We start from the raw sequence: 23,273 nt of genomic DNA, 5'->3' as shown, positions 1-23,273 counted from the left end.
CTACGGACTTCTGACGTCTAGTGGAGTCAATGCCTACGAGAATAGCGGCTGTTATCCGTGTGAATGGTGGCCTAACATGATATAAGAAGGCGGTCATAATTAAGTGATCACTCAATGTATAATAAAATGTTGGTGAAGAAAGCTGAGAACCGGGAAATGGAGAGTATTAATGAAAAGAAGCAGATACCAAAATCGATACGTGCCTTGCAAGATTAAAGTGATGGTAGGAAGGAAGTGAGAGCATCCAGCCATTAGTGACGTTAAGAAGTTCAAAATTAGATTCAGAGATCATTCCCTTGGACTGGAAAAGTGCCAATGTATTCTCAGTCCCGGATAATAGACCGATAAGTTTAACTTACATGTTTGGCAAGATTCTGTAATTTATGGTTAAACTGGCGAATTTAAATTAATAAGTACATATAATGAACTTCCACAAAGTGGTTTCAGCTCTACGCCTGAAAATTTGACGAAATGCTCATTTCTTTTGTGTGTGCTTAAAGGACAGTCGTATATTTTGCCCACATGAATAAATTATATCGAGTATTTTCTAAAGAAGGAACTAAAAAATTAAAAATCTCAACTACATGTCTGCAAATTGCGTGTGTACTCTGGTCAATTTGTCTGCTTTGCTGCACGTAAAATCTCGGGTTCCAGGGAAAAAAAACTTATTATCTACGCCTGAGACCGACTAATTATTTCTCCGCCATGTTGTGAAAAAGGCCATAAAAATTTCTCTAGTCATCGATGGGACTTGAAATCTGGTCTTTTCCACCCAGTGTGGGGAGGACGGCGATTCTACCAACTGTGCTGCTTGAGGAGGTAGTTTTCTGTTGTCAGTTTACTGCAATACAAAATACGAATAATTATTCCTTTCTTATCGTATGGAAAGTCATAAATACAATAGCTTACGCCGATGACTTAACCATCCTTGTCAACGGAAATTCCAGAAGGGATCTAGAAATTTCTGCAAATAATATTCTCTCCAGACTATCCGACTGGGCCACTCAAAACAAGCTCACCGTTTCAGTGACAAAAACAAAAATGATGATCTTTAAGGGAAGGCTAAATTATGGTAGACCCACAGTAATAAAATATCAAGGAAATTCACTTCCTCTAGTGTCCACACACAAACACCTTGATGTTCTCCTAGATGACCGTCTAGCCTTCTCTTACAGCTTCTCTCTAAAAAAATCACGAACTTTACATCAATGCCTTCAGAATTTCTAGGAAAGAATGGGGACTAAAAAACAATACTCTCCTTATCTTGTATTGTACGGTCTTTATTCCAATTCTATCATATGCTTCCTGTATTTGGTTTCAAAGGGTCAGCCTTCTTACCATAAAATCTCAACTGGATATTATACAAAGGTCTTTTCTCTTGAGGTTGCTTCGAACATGCCATACAGCCTCCACACCAGCGCTACAAGCTATTGCAGGCACTTTACCCGCTGACCTTCATGTTATTTATAAAGGTCTCTGGTATTATATTAGGAAAGGAATACCTATTACCCTCCTTAATATTACTGTCGATCCAACTGCTGACCCAAAGAAAGAAAAAGAGAAATGCTGGAATCTTCTAACCAACTGTTGGCAATCCAAGTGGTCCTTGTCTACTAAAGGTATTGTAACCAAGTCGTTTATAACTGACATCTCATTTACTTCTTCCAACACTACAGAAATTATTTTTCCCCAATCTCTGCACATCATACTTAATAACAGGTCATGGATTATTATTATTATTATTATTATTAGCCATATGGTGCAAGGAAGCTTGAGGCTTATGCTGCATCAGCCAAAAAAAAAAAAAAAATTCCCGCATAACCCCGAGAAAGAGAGAGAGAGAGAGAGAGTCACCAAGAAAGAAAGAAAGAGAAGAATGATGATATCCAGCTCAGGACCCTGGATTTTCCAAGATCATACTAACCAGATGTGAGCCGCTGGGGTTAAATTGAATGCGCAGCTCTTACAGTTTAATCTGATCACTACAGATTGTTGCTTATGCGGTGGCATCGAGGACTGGCAACACGTAATTTACTTTTGCCCATTTTACCAAGAGTATTACCAAGATGGTAATACTCTTGATCTAGTTATCAGAAGTGATCATTCGTGTATTAAGAATTTGCAAATAAAGGAAACGCTAGGAGGCAGTGATCACAGTGTACTGATGTGGGATTTACTTAAAGATATACAAATTTGTAATTACCATCAGGGGTAAAGGAGAGGGTTTTTGCTTCCATAAAGGTGACTACAGTGGTCTCAGACAGTTTTTAAATTCTGTACAGTGGGATCAACTGATGATGTTACCAACAGCAAATTCTAAGTGGGAAGCATTCAAGCAATTAATCGTGGAAGCTACTAAACGTTTCATACCTATTAAGAAATATTGTTCAAGGTTTAGATCTAAATGGTTGTCAGATGAACTAATGAGAGTTGTGACAGAAAAGAAAAATGCATGGGATCAGAGGCGGATTAAGGTCGGGTGAGGCCCCGGGCGCAGAAGAAAATACATGTTAACTATTTTTTTAAATAAATAAAAAATATTATGTACTATTAATGTTTTATTTCCAATAAAATTTGAATATGTATAATATAATTAATAATAGCATAATAATAATCACAAAGTTTTGAACTAATAGTTGAACATATGTAAAAGTATAATTATAATTAATGATAGTATACGTATAATAGAAGTAACAATCAGAAATTTGAACAAAAATATCATACTTGAAATTAAAATTACAAATGTGAAAATATTTAAATAAATTTTTTTCTTGCTTTTCGTTTAGAAAACTTATTAACTATCTCATCACAATCAATAATTTTAAGTAAATCGCTCTCTATATATAAAATAGCCATATTATTTAGTCTTTCCTCTGAAATTGAATTTCTTAGATAATTTTTTACTCTTTTTTCCCCTGATGCGTTTTAAATTGGCATGGTTAACAAAATTTTCAAAATAATTTCCACATTTGAAAAAGTTGCTTTCATATCTAATGCTTTTTTTGTATATATTATTAATTGATCGCTTGTCTTCTTCATCTAAAAAGATTAAAAACTGTTCCAACTCATCTTTAAAATTACTCGAATCAAGGTCATCTTTATACGTTAAATAAAATAAATACAATAAATTAAATAAATCCTATTAAATTATTAACGCATTTTTTCTTTTCTTCTACACACAATGTAAACAGGAAAAAAACTCTAAAAATGTCTTTGAATCATTGATTTCTTTATGTAATGATTTTGCTTCAATAACAGCAATTTTTTTTTTTTTCTTTTGTGGAATTGCATATCTCATCTAATGCCTCTTTTATATTTTTGTAGCCACATTTTAACGCTAAAACTGCATCAGCCCTGGCAGACCACCTTGTATCTGACAATTTCTTTAATGTATAAGAACCTTTATCCAATTTATTGCATAACAAGTTCCATCGAAACGTTGATGCAGAGAAAAAAAACAAACAAATTTTGCACGAATTTGCACACATCTGGAAGCATTACTACAACTCCCTGCAGCAACATAACCAACTAAATTAAGTGAATGACTGGAGCACGGAATAAACGTTGCTGATGGAGCATGTTGTCTTATTCTTGTTTGCAGACCATTGTACTTGCCCAACATATTTGCTGCATTGTCATACGATTTACCCCAGGGGCTCACATCTGGTGAGTATGGGCTTGGCACACCCAGGGTCCTGAGCTGGATATCATCATTCTTCTCTTTCTTAGTGATTTCCTTTATTTCTCTCTCTCTCTCTCTCAGGGTAAGTTGGGAATTTTTTTTTTTTTGGCTGGTCCAGCATAAGTCTCAGGCTTCCTTGCACCATATGGCTAATAATAATAATAATAATAATAATAATTGTCCACGGCAATATTTTATATCTACTGGCAAATTTTGCAAGGTAGATAAAACTGTCTCTTCTAGATACTCCGCATCATGTCTTTCTATAGGGAAGAACTTAAAAAATCTTTCTTTAACATCCTCATTCGCTGATAAATAGCGCGCTACAAAAGTAAGTTGATCGACATACACAACATCGGGTGTAGAATCTAAAATAATACTATAATATTTTGGGCATTTTATTTCTTCCTCAGTGTGCCATAAGATAATCGGCAATTATTTGCAAAAGTTCATCACACGTCTGATGCGATAAGTAATTTACATATCCGCTACCTTGATTTCCATACTTTTGTAAGTGCAACTTTAAAAAAAAAATCGTCATATTCGCTCAAATACTCTAAACTATTCAAATAATTGCCTTTTCTCGAAGTTGCACTCTCATTATGGCCTCTAAACAGAGGCGGATTTAACGGCGGGAGCACCGGGCGCGCGCCCTGGGCCCCGACTTCCGAAGGGCCCCCGACTTCTGGAAACCATAACTTTATACGCAAAACCCCAACAAATTAGTTGAACTAATATGTTCAACTATTAGTTCAAAACTTTGTGATTATTATTATGCTATTATTAATTATATTATACATATATTATATTCAAATTTTATTGGAAATAAAACATTAATAGTACATAATATATTTTTATTTATTTAAAAAAATGGTTAACATGTATTTTTATTTTCCCTGTCTCTCTCTGTTTTTTTAAGGGGCCCAATATTTTCTTCTGCGCCCGGGGCCTCAACCGACCTTAATCCGCTACTGAAAAAAACATAATAAACTACAAATTTTAAAACCACTACAGAACTGCCAGTATATATATACGCAATATTTTGTTCGTAGTAGTGTTGTTCACTACAACAGTAGTTCACTGTACATTCAGAAGTAACTACAGTTGTGTTTTGCTCTCAGCACTAAAATCACTTGCACTAATTCTTTTACAATGTGACATGGCAATTAGTTGCACTGTAAAAGAATCATTGTATGTTATTACACAGTAGACAGGGACTTTGGATTCTATAATTGAAAATGATACCAACATAATAACAAGATCGGCATAAAATCATTGCATAATTACCCAATAAACAAGAACACTGCACTCTAAAACCAAAATTAGTGGTCAATTTGACAATGTCAAAATTTAACTCGATAATAAATGCTTCAATGCATTATATATTTCTGTATTGCTATCTTGGGGAAATAACATTTCCCCAAGACAGCATATTATCCCCAAACTTGGAGGATAAACATTATTAACCCCCACATTGACAAAAAATTACTAAAATAAGATTAGTTTTTAATTGAATAACATCATCATGATGTTACTGACCATCAATGAAGCTAGTCAAGTCAGTATGAAGAAGTGCCACTTGGTACTAATCATTATTCACTTTCTCAATCTTCACATCATCTGCAATTTTGACATTATGCTTTATTTTCTTTTGTCTATGTCATTTAACAAAATAAGAAATAGGAGTGGTCTCAGCATGGATCACTGAGAGGCCCACTTATAACTCTTGCCCATGTTGTAGAGTAACCATTAAAAAATGAATATAACTGGATTCTTAGTGAAGAATAAGCACAGCACTGTTTATCTGACTCTGAATTAAGTGATGAGATCAATTCCTGATGATAACAGTATGCCAATTCTGGAATTTCCACAGCATGAAAAAGGTTCGAATGCAATCGATGATGCGAGGAACTGCATCATCGACGGGATTCGAACCTTTTTCACCCCGTGGGTGAGTTAGTCGGTCTCAGGCGTAGATAGCAAGGTCTCACCGAAACTGTTTTTTTTTTAGTCCAGAAAAACTGGCAAATGGACCAGAGAACACACGCAATTTATAGACATAACACATATATGGACATATATAAGAATTTATGGGCGACCCCAATTTAACAGTTTGAGTTTTTTTTATCATATTAACCACAGCGAAAACAATAAAAACGTGTTATGTTTAAATCGTTATTAAAATCCAAGATGGAATAAAGAAAGTACATTACAAAAATGTTGATTGCATGCTTTGATGTGAGATATGTTTCACTTTTTGTTTATTTTATTAAACCATAGAAGACGTTGTTTCAATTTTTTTAAAATAGAGGCAGGAAAAGTAAAGCAATACAAAACGCTGAATGAAGTGAAAATAAATAATTTTATATATAATTAATTAATTAATTAGAAATTAATCGGTGACAACGTAATTAGTTATTTATTGTTCATCTATTGATAACAACTAAAAATATAATTTAAGAAATGAATGTCATATCTGAAAGGTAACGCGCTTCGTAAAATTATTAGGTGTTGTCCTTTTTTTTTTGACACTACTGTACACTGTTTTCCAAAAATTCTTATTTAGTTTTACCTGCTGTGAAAAAACATTAATTCAAAGAATTGCTCAAGGAAGATATTTATGTTCAAATATCTCCTTCAGCATACTTCCTTGATTTAATCTTAGCGTTGTCCTACAATACAGGTTTTCCATTTCTCTCTTTCGTCGTGACGTCACCAAGAGAGTTTCTCAAGGAGTATCTTGCTGTTTAGGGTCGACACAAAGGGCAAAGGTATAATGAAATTATCAGTGCTCTAGTTAGTCGTTGTACAGACAGTGCGGGTTTTTAACTACTTAACTTGAAGCATAGTTTACCAAAATCATCTCTTATTAATAGCCAATAGATTAGATTTAAGACCTGTGTGAATTTTCCTGTAGCCTGTTTATGCAACAAATATTGATTAAGTGAATTAAAAATCGCTTCGTTCTATTGGTAGATCATTCTTGTGGATTGTTTTTGTTTGACTGCACTTGGGTATGTACCTACAGTTTCTCCCTTTCTATCAGTTTTGTTGAGCTAATGTACAAAATCCTTAACATTAGACCATTGTAGATTTATAGATCTAAGCAAGTTCTTAGCAATTTTTAGAGTATCTATTTTGATGTTTTTTTTTTTTCTTTTTTTTTTGTTTCTACCTACAAATTACGCAAATATTACTCATGTTGAATTCGAAGTAATCAGAAAGTTGAAACTTTGCGAATAGCATACTGGTTATGGCCTCAGTTCTTCCACATTGTACAGTTTTAGGAGCATTAGCGACTAAGGCCATATTGCTCTGTGTGTACTGTGGTCGATTTTCTGTTTGCTGGACGAAAAACCTTAATTTCCGAGAGAAAAAACCATGCCACCCTCGCCTGAGACCGACTAACTCAGCGACGTTGTGAAATAAGTGCATAAGAATTCCTAACGTCATTGACGGGTCTTTCAAATTCACCTTTCCACCTTTTTCTTCCATTTTTCCTTTTTATGTACCTTTAGATATTTTATACTTTTTATGTGGCTTTAGGCATTTTGTACTTTTGAGTCTTTGCAGTTGTTGTGAATGACAAGGGTGGGAGAAGCGATTAAAGTGTTGAAAGAGAAGCGACTGGCAGGTGAGGGCCGTGCGAGACTCTGCGCAGGCGCCTCCCCACCACCGCCGCCTCAACACTGTCTATGTGAGTATCTCCTAGCCGGGATAACTCCAGCTTTGAAAATTGTTAAAAAATACTTCTCTTCGCAAAATTTATAAATGCCTTTTAAAAAATTATTAACTAAATATTTAGCAACCTTTTTGTCACCAAAAGGAGAGTTACTTAAAAGAAGCGCGCTATCGAAGTGCAATAAAAAATGTTTTTTTTTTTAATTTTAACACATTAAGTGACATATCAAAAGTATATTCTCACCCACATTAAAGTGTTATTTAAAACAATTTCAATTATCAAAAATCTAAACTCACACATGTTAAAGTAACATTTAAAACAATCACAAAAGCAATATAAACTGCATGTCAAATTATATAAGCTTATTCTCATTAAAATAACATTCAAGTTATACACACAATAATTTACCTTACTCAGTTATTATAAATTATTATGTTAGTGTTAGCAGTAATTGATTACATAAACCCGTATTTGTGTCTGTAAATTGAGTGTGTTCTCTGGTCGATTTGCCTCTTTTGCTGGATGAAAAACCTTGCTATCTACGCCTGAGACCGACTAACTCAGCCACAGAGTGAAAAAGCCCATTAAAGTTCTTCGCGTCATAGACGGGATTCGAACCCGGGCCTTTTCCGCCCGGTGTGGGACGGACGGTGACGATACCACTGTGTTACCCGCGCAGACGATAACCTTACTCAAGCTTAAATTTCATCCACTTCAAAACCTCGCCCTCGTGGGTAGCACCGTTGAAAGAATCGCCGTCCATTCCACATTGACCATCACAACAGGTGGAAATCTGAGTTCGAGTCCTGTCGACGACGTGAGGAATTTTTATGAGCCATTTTCACAACTTCGCCGAGTTAGTCTGTCTCTGGCCAGATTAGCATGGTTTTTTCTCCCGGAAACGCGAGTTTCTCGTCCAGCAAACAGATGCGACAACGACCAAAGAACACAAAATTTACAGACAGCATATACAATATATAGTCGCTGATGCTCCTAAAATCTTACTACAACTTTAAAAAAAAATGTTCATGTTTATACTTGGGCACAACATCGGGTCAGTGGAGTTTACAATAAATCTATACAAATTTTTAATCTGTATTTAGCAATCAGGGGTTTGAACCCCGGTCCACTCAAAGTGACATGTGTTATTGCACTCGCGCTCCTGACCACTCAGCTACGTCTCGCACAATTTCCAACCCTCATTCTCTCCCATTCACACTTACACAGATCATGTTGTTGCTCACTACGAGGAAGGACCCGTTGTGTTAAAGCACAATGATAAAGAATTTCATATTGCACCAGCTGATGGCACGGTTTGAACACATGGGTGCGCCAAAGCTTCAATGATGTACCCAGAGCCTTGACTTTAACCCCATTGGACATCTTTGAAATGAACTGGTGGAACGTCGACTTTGAAAAAGACTACCTCTAAGTCTTTTTCATTTTCCGTAGCCTTCCGTTTGGTACCATCCAATTGGTATGTAAGCTTTTTTGTATTCCTGTTGCTATTTTTCAGGCCCTCATGGGTAGCACAGTTGGTAGGATCGCCGTCCTTCTCACACCGTGTGGAAAAAAAAATACCTCAGTTCGAGTACCGTCGATGACGTGAGGAATTTTTATGGGCCGTTTTCACATTGTGGCTGAGTTAGTCGGTCTCAAGCGAGGTCAGCATGGTTTTCCTACCGGAAACTTGGGTTTTTCGTCCAGCAGACAGAAATTCGACCACAGAACACACACAATTTACAGACAGCAGACAAGAATCAATATGATTTTGGTCGCTAATGCTCTTAAAACCCTACAACAACAACAAACAGCTATTTTTTTAGTTCATCTGCTGAATTTATCCAGATCTTGTTGGAGTAGCGTACTTCGATTACTGTTATTAACCACCTGGCTCAAGTTAACCATCAGCAAACTTGCACTTTACACTTAGGACGCTTACATCAACATCGTTAATAGGTATTAAAAACAGAAGCGCTCTAACATCGAAGTATGGGAGACCCACACTCATAATAGTCCATAAAAAGCAGAACCATAATAACCATTCTCTTCTCCTGCCATTCATTCATTCCTTGATCTCCAAAAGTAGCTTTTCCGAGTGTTGTGTATTATGCATACAATGTCAAAATTATTTTGTTTATCCCATTCCTTTGTGACTATCTTACAGTAACTAATGAAATCGACGTGAGGAATTTTTATGAGCCTTTTCACAACGTAGCTGAGTTAATCGGTCTCAGGTGAAAGTAGCATAGGTTTTTTCCCGAAACGAGGGTTTTTCGTCCAGCAACCAGAAAATTGACCAAAGAACCCACGTAATTTACAGACGTACTTTGATGTAAGCGTATATATGTAAATTGAATGGAAAGGTTGAAAAGTTTCAGGCCACTCACAGAAGGAATGCTGGAAAGTAGTGAAAACTCATTTATTTTTCAACATAACCCCTCCCTCCTAAATCAACACACTTTTTGTTAACTGCTCAATTAAATTTCAGCAGATTTTGATTCAAACCAGTTGTTGACTGAATCCATCACAGCATTGTCACCGTCGAATTTCTGTCCTTTCAAGTCCTTTTTGAGATTTGGAAATAGAAAATAATCCGATGGGGTCAAATCCGGTGAGTAGGGCTGATGCTGTAATAGCTCGAGCCCACACTCACGCAGTGTTTCCAGAGTCACAAAAGCTGTGTTCTCCGGTACGTTCATTCAAGATGAATCCTTTGGCCAATTTCCCGCGCCTCTTGAGCTTCAGTTGCTAGCGGAAAAGCCTCACTGGGTTAGAACAATACTTGGCATTCATAGCGGCACCTTATTCCAGGAAATCAACCATGATCACTCCTGCTGCATCCCAGAAGACGGATGCCATGACTTTCCCTTTTTGCGCTGGAAACTTTTTAGGAGGGGGAGAATAGGGATGCTTCTACTGTGTCAATTGTCCTTTTGCTTCAGAATCGAAGTGGTGCGCCCATATTTTGTCAACAGTGACATACCGAAATCTTGTGACAACATCTCACTCTTTACAGCTTCTGATCTGCATTCAATGCTTTCGGGAGCCACCTTAAAAAAACCTTCTTCGTTCCTTAAACATTCATCACAATATCGTGAGCTCGCTCATGAGAGTTGTTGATTGTTTTATCAATGTGCTTCACTGTTATTCTGCGGTCTTACGTAATCAGGTCATGAATGGCATCCATATTTGTGGGAATCGACACCGTAACAGGCTTCTCACTGAGGGATATATCTTCAACACTGTCTCATTTACGCTTAAATTCTGCAACCCAGTTTTTGCAGTGGCGTAAAAATAAATTATTTGCAAAAACACAGGAACTACCTACCTCATACAGTGTTGGGCCACTGTTCACATGGAAAATAGCCACTATTTGCTTAGACATTGACTCCACCAGATGTCCGTTGGGATCTGCAGCGATGCTGTCTAAAAAGTCTTTCCACAGTGTTGGAATAGATGATGGTTGCATGTCCATACTCCACCTCACTTCCTGTTCCTAAACATTCCACAGGTATTCAATTGGATTAAGGTCAGGTGAATTTGAAGGCCAATCAAGATGTGATATCTTCAGTGGCGTATTCAGGGGTGGGCAGTGGGGGCATATGCCCCCCTCCTTAACCAAAATTGGAAATTAAAGAAAAAGAACGCAGGAGGCGTTCTAAAGAAAAATTCAAAAGCTTGGTCGCCATGCCCCGGCTTACGATGGTACCTGGACCCTAGTCGCATGCCCTCCCTTACGTTGATACCTGGATATGCCACTGGATATCTTCACTATATTCCTTGAACCACTCGTGCACAGTGTGGGCCCGATGACACGATGAAATAATCGTCTTGGAGACTCCCGTTTTTATCCGGGAAAATATGCACCATGGCAGAGTACACATGGTCTCCTAATATAAAAGTCTGATAAAAGTAGCATTTTGTTATAATTTCAGAGCACAAGTTCTGCCAAAATTAATAAAAATTTGTAAACAATCAAATTTTCTTTCGCCATTTTTGAAGAGATCTGACATGATGGCAACAAACGGAAGTAATTTTTGAAATCAGCTTTAGACATTGATTTAGAAGCACCCTTTTCTGAGAAAACAGCGAATTTTTTTTTTTTTTTTTTTTTTTTTTTCAAAATGCAGAATAGTGTAATCTGGATAGGCCCGAAAAAGAAGGTCGTTGAGGCGTCAGGACTAACAGAATTTCCGGGTCGTATGCAACCCTAGGGTCCCGGAAAAATGATTTCCCACTTAGATAAATCCAATGTTGTTTATGAATAAAGTTTACATGACCATTGTCTGAGACTGACCAAAGAGAGTTTCCATTTACGCTTTTAAAAATAAAAATTATATTTTCTGTTTATACTCCAGCAGGAACCGACGACAGTCAGAACTTTAAGAACAGCTATCAATTTCTGTTTTTCCTCCAGAAACAGTAAGGAGAAATAAAATTATAATAACAGTGATCGTATTTATTTAAACACTGTTATCATAATTTTATTTTATTACTTCCTCCTAGATATTCGTTTCAATGCTGAAATTCTCCTTCTTGGAAGAGGTGGGGAGAAACCCACCCAGCTTCAGAAAAGGAGGGAAGATTGTGAAGTCAGGTGCCCCACAAAATCAGGTCGCCTAATGGCGTGACCCTGTGAACACTACGGCTTCTAAGGAACCATCCACACGATACATCTTCCAGATGCCCCGTCCACTAACAGGTGATTTTTTTTTAGAAGCGAGTCTACCTTTGGCTAATTCTTCCTTTGTACACCGCAAACAAGACGGATTGGTCGCAGCCTATAAACAATACTGTTATAACCTTTTTATGCTGTAATATTGCAAGATTGCATGAAAATACACTTAGAAGGCCCGAATGAGCTATCGGAAAAATTAATAAATGAAGTGATTGATGCATATGCAAAGAAAAAGCAAAGAAGAATGAGATGATTATAATTTGTATGATTTTTGCGAAATTTAATCTGTGATTTTCATATTATTGTCTTTGATTATTATCAAAGACAATAATCATTGATTATTACTGTGGTTATTGTCGGTAATGTGGTGTTTGTGAACTGACTGTTAGTATTTAGATGTTTAAATAATAAATATTTCCTTTTGTTTCCTATTTTTTTTTTCTAATATTGTCTTATTATTACATCCAGATTTGTTTGTAACATATACGTATGTTGTATATATTAAATTATAATAAAAAATATACACATGTACAACCTCAGGGGCTCATATCTGGTGAGTATGGGCGTGGCACACCCAAGGTCCTGAGCTGGATATCATTATTCTTCTCTTTTTTGGTGATAGTAGTAGTAGTAGTAGTAGTAGTAGTAGTAGTGGCATGTGATGCAAGAAAGCAAATGTATGAGCTTATGCAGCATCAGCCAAAAAAAAAAAAAAAAAAAAAATCACACCATTCCCTCCAAATGCCTGTCCAGTTCCTCCTTAAATTTATTCAACTCATCAACTTCCACAACGACAGATGGAAGTTTGTTCCAGCAATTAACCACCCGCTGGCTAAAGGCAAATTTCCGCACATCTATTCTACATCTGTCTTTTCTTAATTTGAATTTATGCCCCCTTAGGTTCGTAATCTGAACAAGTGGAAGGATCCCATCAGAATTCAGTGTGGTCAACCCATTCAAGGCCTTGTATACCTCAATCAGATCACCGCGCAGGTGCCTAGTCTCGAGCCACTGCAATTTGCAGAACTTAAGCCTCTCTTGGTAAGAGGATCCCTTCATTCCCCTCACCAATCTTGTTGCCCTTCTCTGTACACGCTCAAGTAAATCTACATCCTTCCTAAAATGAGGCCTCCAGACCTGCACGCAGTACTCAAGGCGTGGCCTGACCATTGCCTTATACAGAGGGATAATCACCTCCTTTTCCCTGCTAGCAAAATTCCTATATATCATTGACAAAACCCCATGACCTGCCCTGGCAGCCTGTCTACACTGCTCAGAGAACTTCATATCTGACTGCACAATTACTCCCTGGTCTTTTTCATTTTCTACCACCTTAAGTGTAGTACCACACAGTTGGTACGTTTCTCTGGGGTTACTTCTACCCATATGCAGTACTTTGCATTTGTCAAGGTTAAACTTCAGTTGCCACTTCTTAGCCCATCTGCCCAAATTATCCAGATCCTGTTGCAGTAGCACACTGCCATTACTGTCATTAACAACCCTGCCAACCTTTGTATCATCTGCAAACTTCGACACTAAGCCTGATATACCTTCATCAATATCATTGATAAATATACAAAACAACAGTGGACCTAACACCGAACCCTGTGGGACTCCACTAATAACATTAGTCCAAGAAGAGCAGCACCCATTGATTACCACCCTCTGTCTTCTCCCACTTAACCATCCTTTTAACCATTGTAGCAACCTACCCTTAATACCATTCTGCTCCAATTTGTACAATAGTCTTCCATGCGCAACAGTGTCAAAAGCTTTCCTGAAATCCAAATATATGATATCAAAATTATTTTTTGCGTCCAGTTCCTTTGTAACCACTTCATAATATCCTATCAAATTTGTCAGACAAGACTTTCCCTTAACAAACCCATACTGTGTCTGAATTATTGCTGCAGTCTTGTCTAGATGATCTAGGTGATTCCCTCCTACTCTCTCTCTCTCTCTCTCAGGTTACTGTTTTTTTTTTTTTTTTTTTTTGGTTGGTTCAGCATAAGCCTTAGGCTTCCTTGAACCATATGGCTAATAATAATAATAATACATGTACCTCCCGAATTTACATTCTACCCCCCCTCCGGTGGAAACACTGGATTAAACAATGCATGACAGATATCATAATCACTAAAAGGAAAGGAATATTGTTTCACTCAAAGACTTTTCCTTCTTTAAAGAAAGATAAAATTGACGCGTTTCTTTCCTTCTATAAAAAATGAAATAATAGTCAGGAAACAAAATAAGAACTTTCCTTCTTTGAAGGAAAGCTTTGAAGGCTTATTATTATTATTTTTAGAATCTTAATTTCGTTTATATTAGCGATTGCAGCGCCACATATTAAAGCACGGTTAATAGAGTGCCGCGCCAACTTTATTTGATATTATTTATTGATGACTGTGGCACTTGTTTTTATATTGAAATAGTAATGGGTGTGGTTCTCATTTTTCACATTTGTTTTTTTTAAAGTTTTCTCTTATGTTTTGTTAAGGATTTTGCACGTGGCACTGTGATATACTAACCAATGATTCGCGGCTTTTAAGGAGGGTGGTTGCAATGCATGAATAGATCTGGCAAGTTACCAAGTTTATAAATATGTTAATACATGTGCTTTTTGATTTTTGTTGATCCTTCCCTACTGTTTAATGAAAAATACTTTACGCATCGTAATCAAAGAAACAGCTAATGATAAGGAAATAAATGTTTAATGTGAACGTCAGTAGCCAAGTCTCTTTAGAATACCGGGTGATGGTAACTTCCCTTGGCTTGCGACATCGCAGTTTTAATTTTCTGTCAGGGATTTGCCTAACTAAACAACGAATTTTAATTGTAGATGATGGAGTGTGTTTACAAGACATGCTCCACGATTGCAAAAGCACAACGAGTGTTCTTTTCCTCTTACCTCCTTACTGGTGTATTACGTCCATACCATAGGGGAATCATTACACATCCGGTACTCTTTCCGCCAAGTTTAACACGTGGAAATATTTTCAAGGTATTTAAATTCACTGAACAATTTACTCCCACAACTAGTTATATTACCCAACAGTTCTTAACCACAAGTTTTCATAACCGATCAAATCCTGAGTTCCTTGGATTGTTAGCTACAACGTAAGTGAAATTATACAACCATTTAATTCCTAACTAAGTTGTAATTATTATTATTTTGAAGTTTTGTAGCATACTAGTAGTAGGACACCGTAGCTAAATTAATTTGAAATTCAATTTAAAAAAGTCCAGTTCTGCGCATCCCCACTCCCACCGCAGGATTCAAGTGGAAGAAGAATCGGAAAAGTAACTGCTTCAATGGCGTTATAATTTAAGTATTTTTTTATTATTTAATTATAACTTAAATTCGATAAGTTTTTTATTAAATAATTATATTTCACTTTAATTATTAAAATTATTGACAATTCTAGGTATTTCTGGTATTTTGTCGAAAGTGCCAAAATTTCTAGTTGTGTTATTACTTGCACCCTATGCATTTGTATTAGGAGTAGAAAGGATTCCCTTCCCAACACACACACACGGTGCATTAGAACTCAGCAAAACGCATGAATGCAGACTGTCAAAATTTCTATTAGTGTTTTAAAAAAACATGATAAGAATTAAAAAAAAAAAAAATAGTTTGGTGCACTTATTGGTCTCTTTCAGTTATGGGACTGCATATTTATCCCCCCCCCCCCCATTTCCATCTCTGATGAATAAGCATAGTTGATAAACAGTAATTCTTAATTATTCACCAGAATATTTTAAAAAATGTGTTGATGAATATGAAAATACTTGATGCCACTGTTTATATTATGATTGGTTGTTCCCCCCCCCCCCAAGTCTCTAAAAAATTGAAATTAGGTTTGGAGATATGCAAACTAAATTGAGTAGAATTTTTTTTATCAGCATGGCTTGCACCTGTTAGGTTTTTATTTTTTTTTGACAGAATACACTTATATTCCTATTTTGCTGAATAATAGGAAATTTAAAAAAAAAAAGTTTTTTTTCTTCTTCACTCACCACTGAAATTAGTTTGTAAATTGTAAACTGATCGATAATGCACCTATCATTCTATTCAGCTGAATGAACCTACAAAACCATCAAAGAAAAATAATGGATTGGTTATCTAGAAACAAACTATGATTTCCTGCAGAAATAATTAGGAAATGTTGAATTTTTAGATTTGGTTAGAAGAAATACCTTTTTTCAAATAAGGAATAGCTATTTGGTACAATGGCTGCAAAGAAGGGTACATTAGTTGAGATCAATGCCATCGAATGATCAATCTATTTCTGAAAAGTTAAAATCCCTCTTGATAGGACATTCTGATTTGCTGCACCATTCTGGTTATGTAATTTTTAATTATATTCATTTGGCCTTTAACAGGCTCTGACTATCATGAGTTAATTACTTGCATAGTAGCAAAACATTTCTTGATTTGTTGGGTGACTACAGTAATATGTTAGAGTGGGGGGACAACAAGGGAAAGCAGTATGGGCACTGGCAGCATGGCACAAGTGCGCCACCTTTTGGATTTTGAAGTAATACACAATTTTTAATATTTTCATTAATTTATTGAAAAAATACAAATTCTTTCTCTCAAAATACAAGTACTTTTCCTCACAGATCATGAAATGTTGGCTCAGCTATACACAAATCAGTCAAACTAGCCTTAATTAAAATATTGCATCTATTCAAAAATTTGGTGATCAAAAAATTTATTTCTACATGTACTACTTGCAAAATATTCTGCCAGTACCCATGCTAATAACATTTTAATAATTATTCATAATAACTATTCTACATAATGCAGGATAGTTTTCTCAAATTGACATGGTTTCATGTTCATGAAACATTTGATTGTAATGAATACCTGATTTAGTTTCTGAAAAAAAAAAAAAAACCCTGCTAATTGACTTAATAAGCATCTCCAAGTAAAAGATCCTTTATTTGGTAGTGATCACAGCATACTGATGTGGGATTTATTTAAAAAAAAAAAAAAAAAAAAGATATGGTGAAGGGATTTTGTTTTTGCAAAGGTGACTATAATGGACTCAAACATTTTTTTAACTCTTCCAATAAAACCAATTGGTTTTGTTGAAAAAATATAAATGACAAATGGGAACTGTTTAGAGAGCATTTTATAAGTGATATAAGCATTTGATACTAATTGAAAGATCTTATTCAACATTTAGACCAAAATGAGATTTCAGATGAACTGATGCTCAGTAGCATTAAAAAAAAATGCATGGGATGATTATGAATTGTCAGAGTTCTACGATAAGTATAAATTAGTGTGTAACCAAGTCATTCAGAAGGCTATGTCAAATTATGAGAAGTATTTGCTAAGAGTGCAAAGAAATGTAGCAAGGAATTCTTTGTGTACACTGGATGGGAAGGGATGAATCATTGGTCCACTAAAAAGAATGGATGACTGTTAATGATCTTGTACAGATTGCCAATAAATTAAATATTTTTCATGTATAGTCATACATGAAGTTTTTAGAAATAGGGATAGCAGAAGTCTAATACTAGTTTGGAATTAAATTATTTTATAGTAACAGAAAGTAAGGGTGTAGAGAAATTGCTATAGTTAAAAATGAGCAAATTGCTAGTGTCTGATGGAATACATCCAGTTATATTAAGAGAAGCTGTAAAAATGGTAGCTAAATCTTTGCCCATAGTAATGAGAACATTTCTTAGATTCAGAAGTTCCTGTAGATTGGAGAAGTACAAATGTATCTCATATTTGCAAGGTTGGTTCAGAAGGTGAAGTGAATAACTATGGACCTATCAGTTTAACTTCTCTGTCAGAAAATAATGGAATCATTAGTTAAAGAGCTGACCGGGCTAGCCAGGTTGGTAAAGTGCCTGCCTGGCAACCCAAAGGTCATGGGTTTGAATCCTGCCTCGGGCTTGGATCAGAGTGAAAATGCAAAAACTTTGGGAGGTGCATTATGGCCACAGAAGCCGATGTGCCAACAACTAACAAAAAAAAAAAAAAAATTAGTTAAAGAAGTAATGCAAGATCATCTTAATAGGAATGTAGCCATAAGGCAATTGCAGCATGAGTTTGTTAAAAGGGAGATTGTCATCAAGGAACTGGATGCAGAGATTAATTTTGATATCATCTACATAGATTTCATTAAAGCCTTTTATACTGTACCATACATTTGATTGTTATATAAATTGGTACATTGGAGCAATGTAGTATTAGGAAGAAGTTACTGCTATGGATAAAGGGATGGTTAAGTGGTAGGAGATGAAGATTGATTATTAATGTCCACTGCTCTTCATGGACTATTGTGATGATGTAATCACCTTACTTTTTTTTTCTTTTTTTTTTTTTTAGGTGTGTTAGCTTATATGTTTATGTGCCTGCCTGCATGTACAGCTTGACTCAAAGTAAATAGAATTTTATATTTAGTTCATATAGAAAGATTTTGTTTATTAATAATGGAAAATGATGCAAGAAAGCAAGCTTAAATAGTGAGCCAAAAAAAAAAAATTCCCACAAAGCCTTAAGCACTTCTGTCAGATCACCTTGCAGGTGTCTAGTCTCCAGATGATGTAATTTGTTGAACTGAAGCCTTTCTTTGTTTGAGCACCCTTTGTTCTCCTCACAATCTCATTGCCCTTCCCTGTTCACCTTCTCTATCCCATTCTGGTAGCTCTACATCCTTTCCTAAAATGAGGCCTCCCAACCTATATGGGGTACTCAAGACATGGCCTGCCCATTGCCATATACAATGGGATAATCACCTCCTTATCCCTGTTAGCAAAATTCCTGCATGTCATTGAGAAAACCCCATTGGCTGTACTAGCAGCCTGTTTGCACTGCTCAGAGAACTTCATATTGGACTGCATAATTATCCCCCACCCCGAGCTTTTTCCATTGTATAAGGCAGTGGTTGGGCCACATGTGGAATACTGTATACAAATTTTGAAAACTTATTTTAAGAAAGAAAGATCTGTTAGAAAAGGGTGTAGAGACAGCCAATAGAATTATTTGTGGATGCAAATGGATATTCTTACTGAGAAAGACTGGGTTCTGTAAATTGCAGTTTCTAGAAACTAGCATTAGTAGAGGCATTTGATGCAAGAAAGCAAGCTTATGCAGCATCAGTCAAAAAAAAAATAAATAATAAATAAATAAAAAAAATAACCACTTCCACTTCACCCCGCTGTTTGTTCGAAATACCTGTCCAGCTGAGCCTTAAACTTATTTAGGCTATCAACTTCCACAACAAAGGATGGAAGTCTATTCCACCAACCAACCACCTGCTGGCTAGAGGCAAATGAACTAGGCATCTATATGATGACCTAATTGATATGTTTAAGACTTTAAAAGGATTAAGTAAATTCCTGCATGTCATTGACAAAACCCCATCAACTGTTCTAGCTGATGGGGTTTTGTCAATGCAGAATAGCTATTTTCGGCCATAGTAATGAGATGGCATCTTACTCTTTTTCACATTAAATATATAAGTGAGCATACAATTTTCATTGGAAAAGGATGGCTGTAGAAAAGATGTGTGGAAATTTTGTATTCAGCCAAAGAGTAATCAATTGTTGGAATAAACTTCTGTCTAGTTTGTTTTGTAGAGATGAGTAGTTTGAATAAATTTAAGGAAGGTTTGCACAAATATTTGGAAGAAATGGACAAATGAAGGCTTTTTTTGTATAAAGCTTTTCTTACTTTCATCACATTGCCAATATTAATACCAAATGAAGAGATTCAGTTGATTTCTTGAGACAATGGAAAAAATGTGGCTTGATGGGAAGAGATGTATGAGCCTTTTATTATGTGTAGAAGATAGGAAGAAATATAAACCTGTAGTTCAGAAGAAACAGTTATTCTAGTAATGATTTGATAATTGAGAGCTATTAAGCGTTCAATGATTCCTATATTCTATTATATTATAAATCAGCAGGGATTACCTTTATTTTAGATATAGGAAGCTTCTTTTCCAACTCTACTAGTCCAACTCGCTAATAATTCTTGAAGATGGCGATATCTATTTTGTAAAGCAGGTGGGACATCTTCCCCACTGTCAGAATCGCACGTTGGTTTATAATCTAGTAATGATGAAAAGGAATATTAAAAAAGAAAGTTTTGCTACTAATAATATTAAGTAGGGTATTATGATTTAGTGGGTTAAGTACTATTGAAGTTTGATATTATCTAAAAGTTGTATTTTTTTAAAATATTTTTATTGTGAAATAAGATTTGTTTCATGAAACTCATAATTAAAGTGCAATATCTATTTTCTAATTCCCAAAAATTTTATACCTTACCTTTACATTCAACTGTAGCCAAAGGCTCCTTCAGTAGGTATCAATTCACCTGTGTTTTGAATTTCCAAAACTCTCAGCTTTAACTTATTCCAATAATTAACACTCACTGGCTGAAGGAATTATTATGATGAACAGGGGACTATCTCATGTATCTGAGTAATAGACAGCATTATTTCTCCACCGAAGACTCTATAAGAACACTTCTTCCAAAAATATTCCACTCTCTATTGTTCAGTAAATACACCATGACAATTCTCCACCTCCATATTGCTCAGTTTGTCATAGAGTTCTTGTCTTCCATAAATGTGTACTACAAACTCCATATAGCGCACACTTGGAACCATGTGACTTATTTTAACTATATTTAAAAAAATAAATAAGGGGACTTTAATTTTGGTGTTTCAGAAGCAGTAGAGGCAATTTTGAAGGACATGCCAAAGAATGGATTTTCATAAGTACTGTATTTTGGAATGAAGAACATTAATTAAGTACATTAAATCAAACAGACTAGTTCAAAAAGGACTATGAGAGTATTTGGATTTATATTAAGGTAAATGAATAACTAGCGTTCATTCTTTTTTTTTTTAACAGTCCCTGTAGATTGTTAACCACATTGATATCCATTTTTTTTATATTGATATCTAGAGAGGATAAAGCCACATTAATGGATATGTTAAAGGAATTTGATAATGTTTATCCTCTGATCCTGAAAGAAGTAACAGATAACTCACAAGCTAAAGATTTAACAGAAGTTTTAAAATGGCTTCATGAGGTAAGTTGCAGGAACTTATAATCACTAAAAATAATTTTAAAAGATGGTGATTTTAATAAAAATTAAGTAAGCTGCAGATTTCTAGATTATAAATTGATGAAAACCATGTTTTGTAAATAAAATAGCACAGAGAAAATTAAGAATAGAAAAAAAAAAATTTTTTAACATAAATAAAGAGAAATGGAGAATGAGTAAATGAACTAATGCCTTTTTTCTCAAAGGAGAGGAACCATGCAATTATTAGATAACCTTCTAAATTACTTTAGACTAGACCTAACAAATGTAATAGCTATATTGAGAATTTGTTAAAATTAAGTATGAAGGTGGTGGGGAATTATGCATGGGAACATTAATACAGGGCAAAAATACAGTTATAGCTAACAATAACCAATCTGCTGGATAAATTTGGTGAGCATGGAACTGTTAATAACCTAAGGACAGATGGGGAGAAAAGGACATCAAGAAGTGCCAAAAATGTTGAAGCATTTAGAAATTGTTCTGAAATGTAAATATGACAATGTCCTTGAATTTTGCAGAAGACGGTGAAGTGTTCCTGAAGGACATAAAATAAAGCTCTACCTAAGCTGTTACGTGCAATTCAAGTAGATAACAACTGATGTTCCACTCATGGGACCTCAGTTGGGATTATCTACTTGAATTGCATGCAACAGTGATTTTGAGACTGTGCAATTATATGATTAGGCAAAATAAATTGTCATAACTCTATGATCAGCTAATAAAAATGATACTTAATTTTCGAAAGATAAACCTGCTAGGAATTACTCTGTAGATGGGATTCTCTTTTTGTGATGTTATCAGTCATAGTGTTTCAGTGGTCAATTATAAATCTTCCTTCCATCCTTATGTATTTCCTGAAAATTTAGTTAGTCTACAAAAATTAAAGACCAACGTCAAGTATTATTTTTCTGTTTTCTCAACTTTCACCCCCACACAGAACAATAAGAATTTGCATGTGCACCCTGCTGTAGTAGTAATAATGACAAATAATGCAAAAAAGCAATTTTACATAGCATCAGCTAAAAAAAAAAAAAAAAAAAAAAAAAAACCTATACAGTTCACCCATCTCTGTACTTCAAGAATTTGTCTAGTTCTTCCTTGAATTTATTCAATCCATCCACTTCCATAACAACAAATGGAAGCCTATTCTGATAATCGGCCACCCACTGACTGAAGACAAACTTCTGCACATCTACCCTGCAACCATCCTTCCTCAACCTGAATTTATGTCCCCTCCCCATGTGAAGTCTCAGCAAGTGGAAGAATGCCATTAACAGTCAGCTTGCTCAATCCATTCAAGGCTTTAAACACCTCAATCAGATCTCCCTGCAGGTGCCTAGTCTCAAGATGCTGCAATTTGCAGAACTAAAGCCTTTCTAGGTTAGAGCACCCTTCACAAGTCTGGTTGCCCTTCTCTTCACCCATTCCAGCAGATCTACATCCTTCTTAAAGTAAGGCCTCCAACCTGGTTACAGTAGGCAAGATGCAGCTTAGCCATGGCCTTATACAAAGGAATAATCACCTCCTTATCCCTGTATATCATTGACAAAACCCCATGAGCTGTCCTGGCACATGTCTGCACTGCTCAGAATTTTGTGCCAGAGCACATTACCCCCCCCCCCAGGTCTTTTTCATTCTCCACTACCCTGAGTATAGTACCACACAGTTGATAAGTTACTCTGGGGGTTACTGCTACCCAGTGCTTTTTTTTGGGACGGTACACAACGGTACAGCATACTGGCACCTTTATTAACAGTGATGTGTGACATTTGGATGCAGTGCATTTCGAAATTTGTAATATTCTGTAAATTTTTTCCTCATATTTACGTACTATTCAAATAATAAGTTTGAAATGATTTAAATAAATTTGCATTTTTTTTACTGTCTATTGTTAAGATTTTTTTTTCTATATAAAACTGTATAACCATTTTTATAATTCTAAATTTCTCAGTCGGACCTCTGTTTAATTATTTTGAATTCCCCTTGGAAGTTACATTTAAAATTGTTTCCGTTGAGTGAAGAAAATTTTCATATAGCAAATGGATTAGGAGAGGATTAACTCTGTACGCCCTATTCGCTTTTCTGGCCTTTTGGCAATTAGTGCTGCTGCACGAATTAAGAGAGCTAAAAGGATTAGCATTCT

The 23,273-nt window shown here is 35.6% G+C and overlaps 2 protein-coding genes across 3 annotated transcripts in view; one reads left to right on the top strand and one right to left on the bottom strand.

Moving 5' to 3' along the window:
• LOC150086077 (guanine nucleotide-binding protein subunit gamma-1-like) overlaps positions 1-20,033 on the bottom strand; it is a 61,175-nt gene extending 41,142 nt beyond the window's left edge. Inside the window, exon 1 of the mRNA XM_090374362.1 lies at positions 19,984-20,033. The gene's annotated coding sequence lies outside the window, so the exon portion shown is untranslated. The remainder of the gene's footprint in view (positions 1-19,983) is intronic.
• The window catches only part of Fpps (Farnesyl pyrophosphate synthase), a 72,238-nt gene continuing 55,526 nt past the window's right edge, over positions 6,562-23,273 (top strand). The window contains exons 1-2 of one of the 2 annotated variants that reach the window (XM_090374359.1): positions 6,562-6,696; positions 20,986-21,112. In XM_090374359.1, the coding sequence (XP_090230485.1) occupies positions 21,005-21,112 (108 nt within the window). In that variant the 5' untranslated portion in view covers positions 6,562-6,696; positions 20,986-21,004. Of the gene's footprint in view, positions 6,697-14,515; positions 15,163-20,985; positions 21,113-23,273 lie in introns of those variants that run through there. The other variant, XM_090374357.1, reaches the window with a different exon arrangement.

This window comes from Mastigoproctus giganteus, chromosome 5, assembly GCF_048544385.1.
Source record: "Mastigoproctus giganteus isolate SK-2022 chromosome 5, ASM4854438v1, whole genome shotgun sequence".
NCBI lineage: Eukaryota > Metazoa > Arthropoda > Arachnida > Uropygi > Thelyphonidae > Mastigoproctus > Mastigoproctus giganteus.
This window is presented reverse-complemented; position numbering and strand designations above follow the sequence as displayed.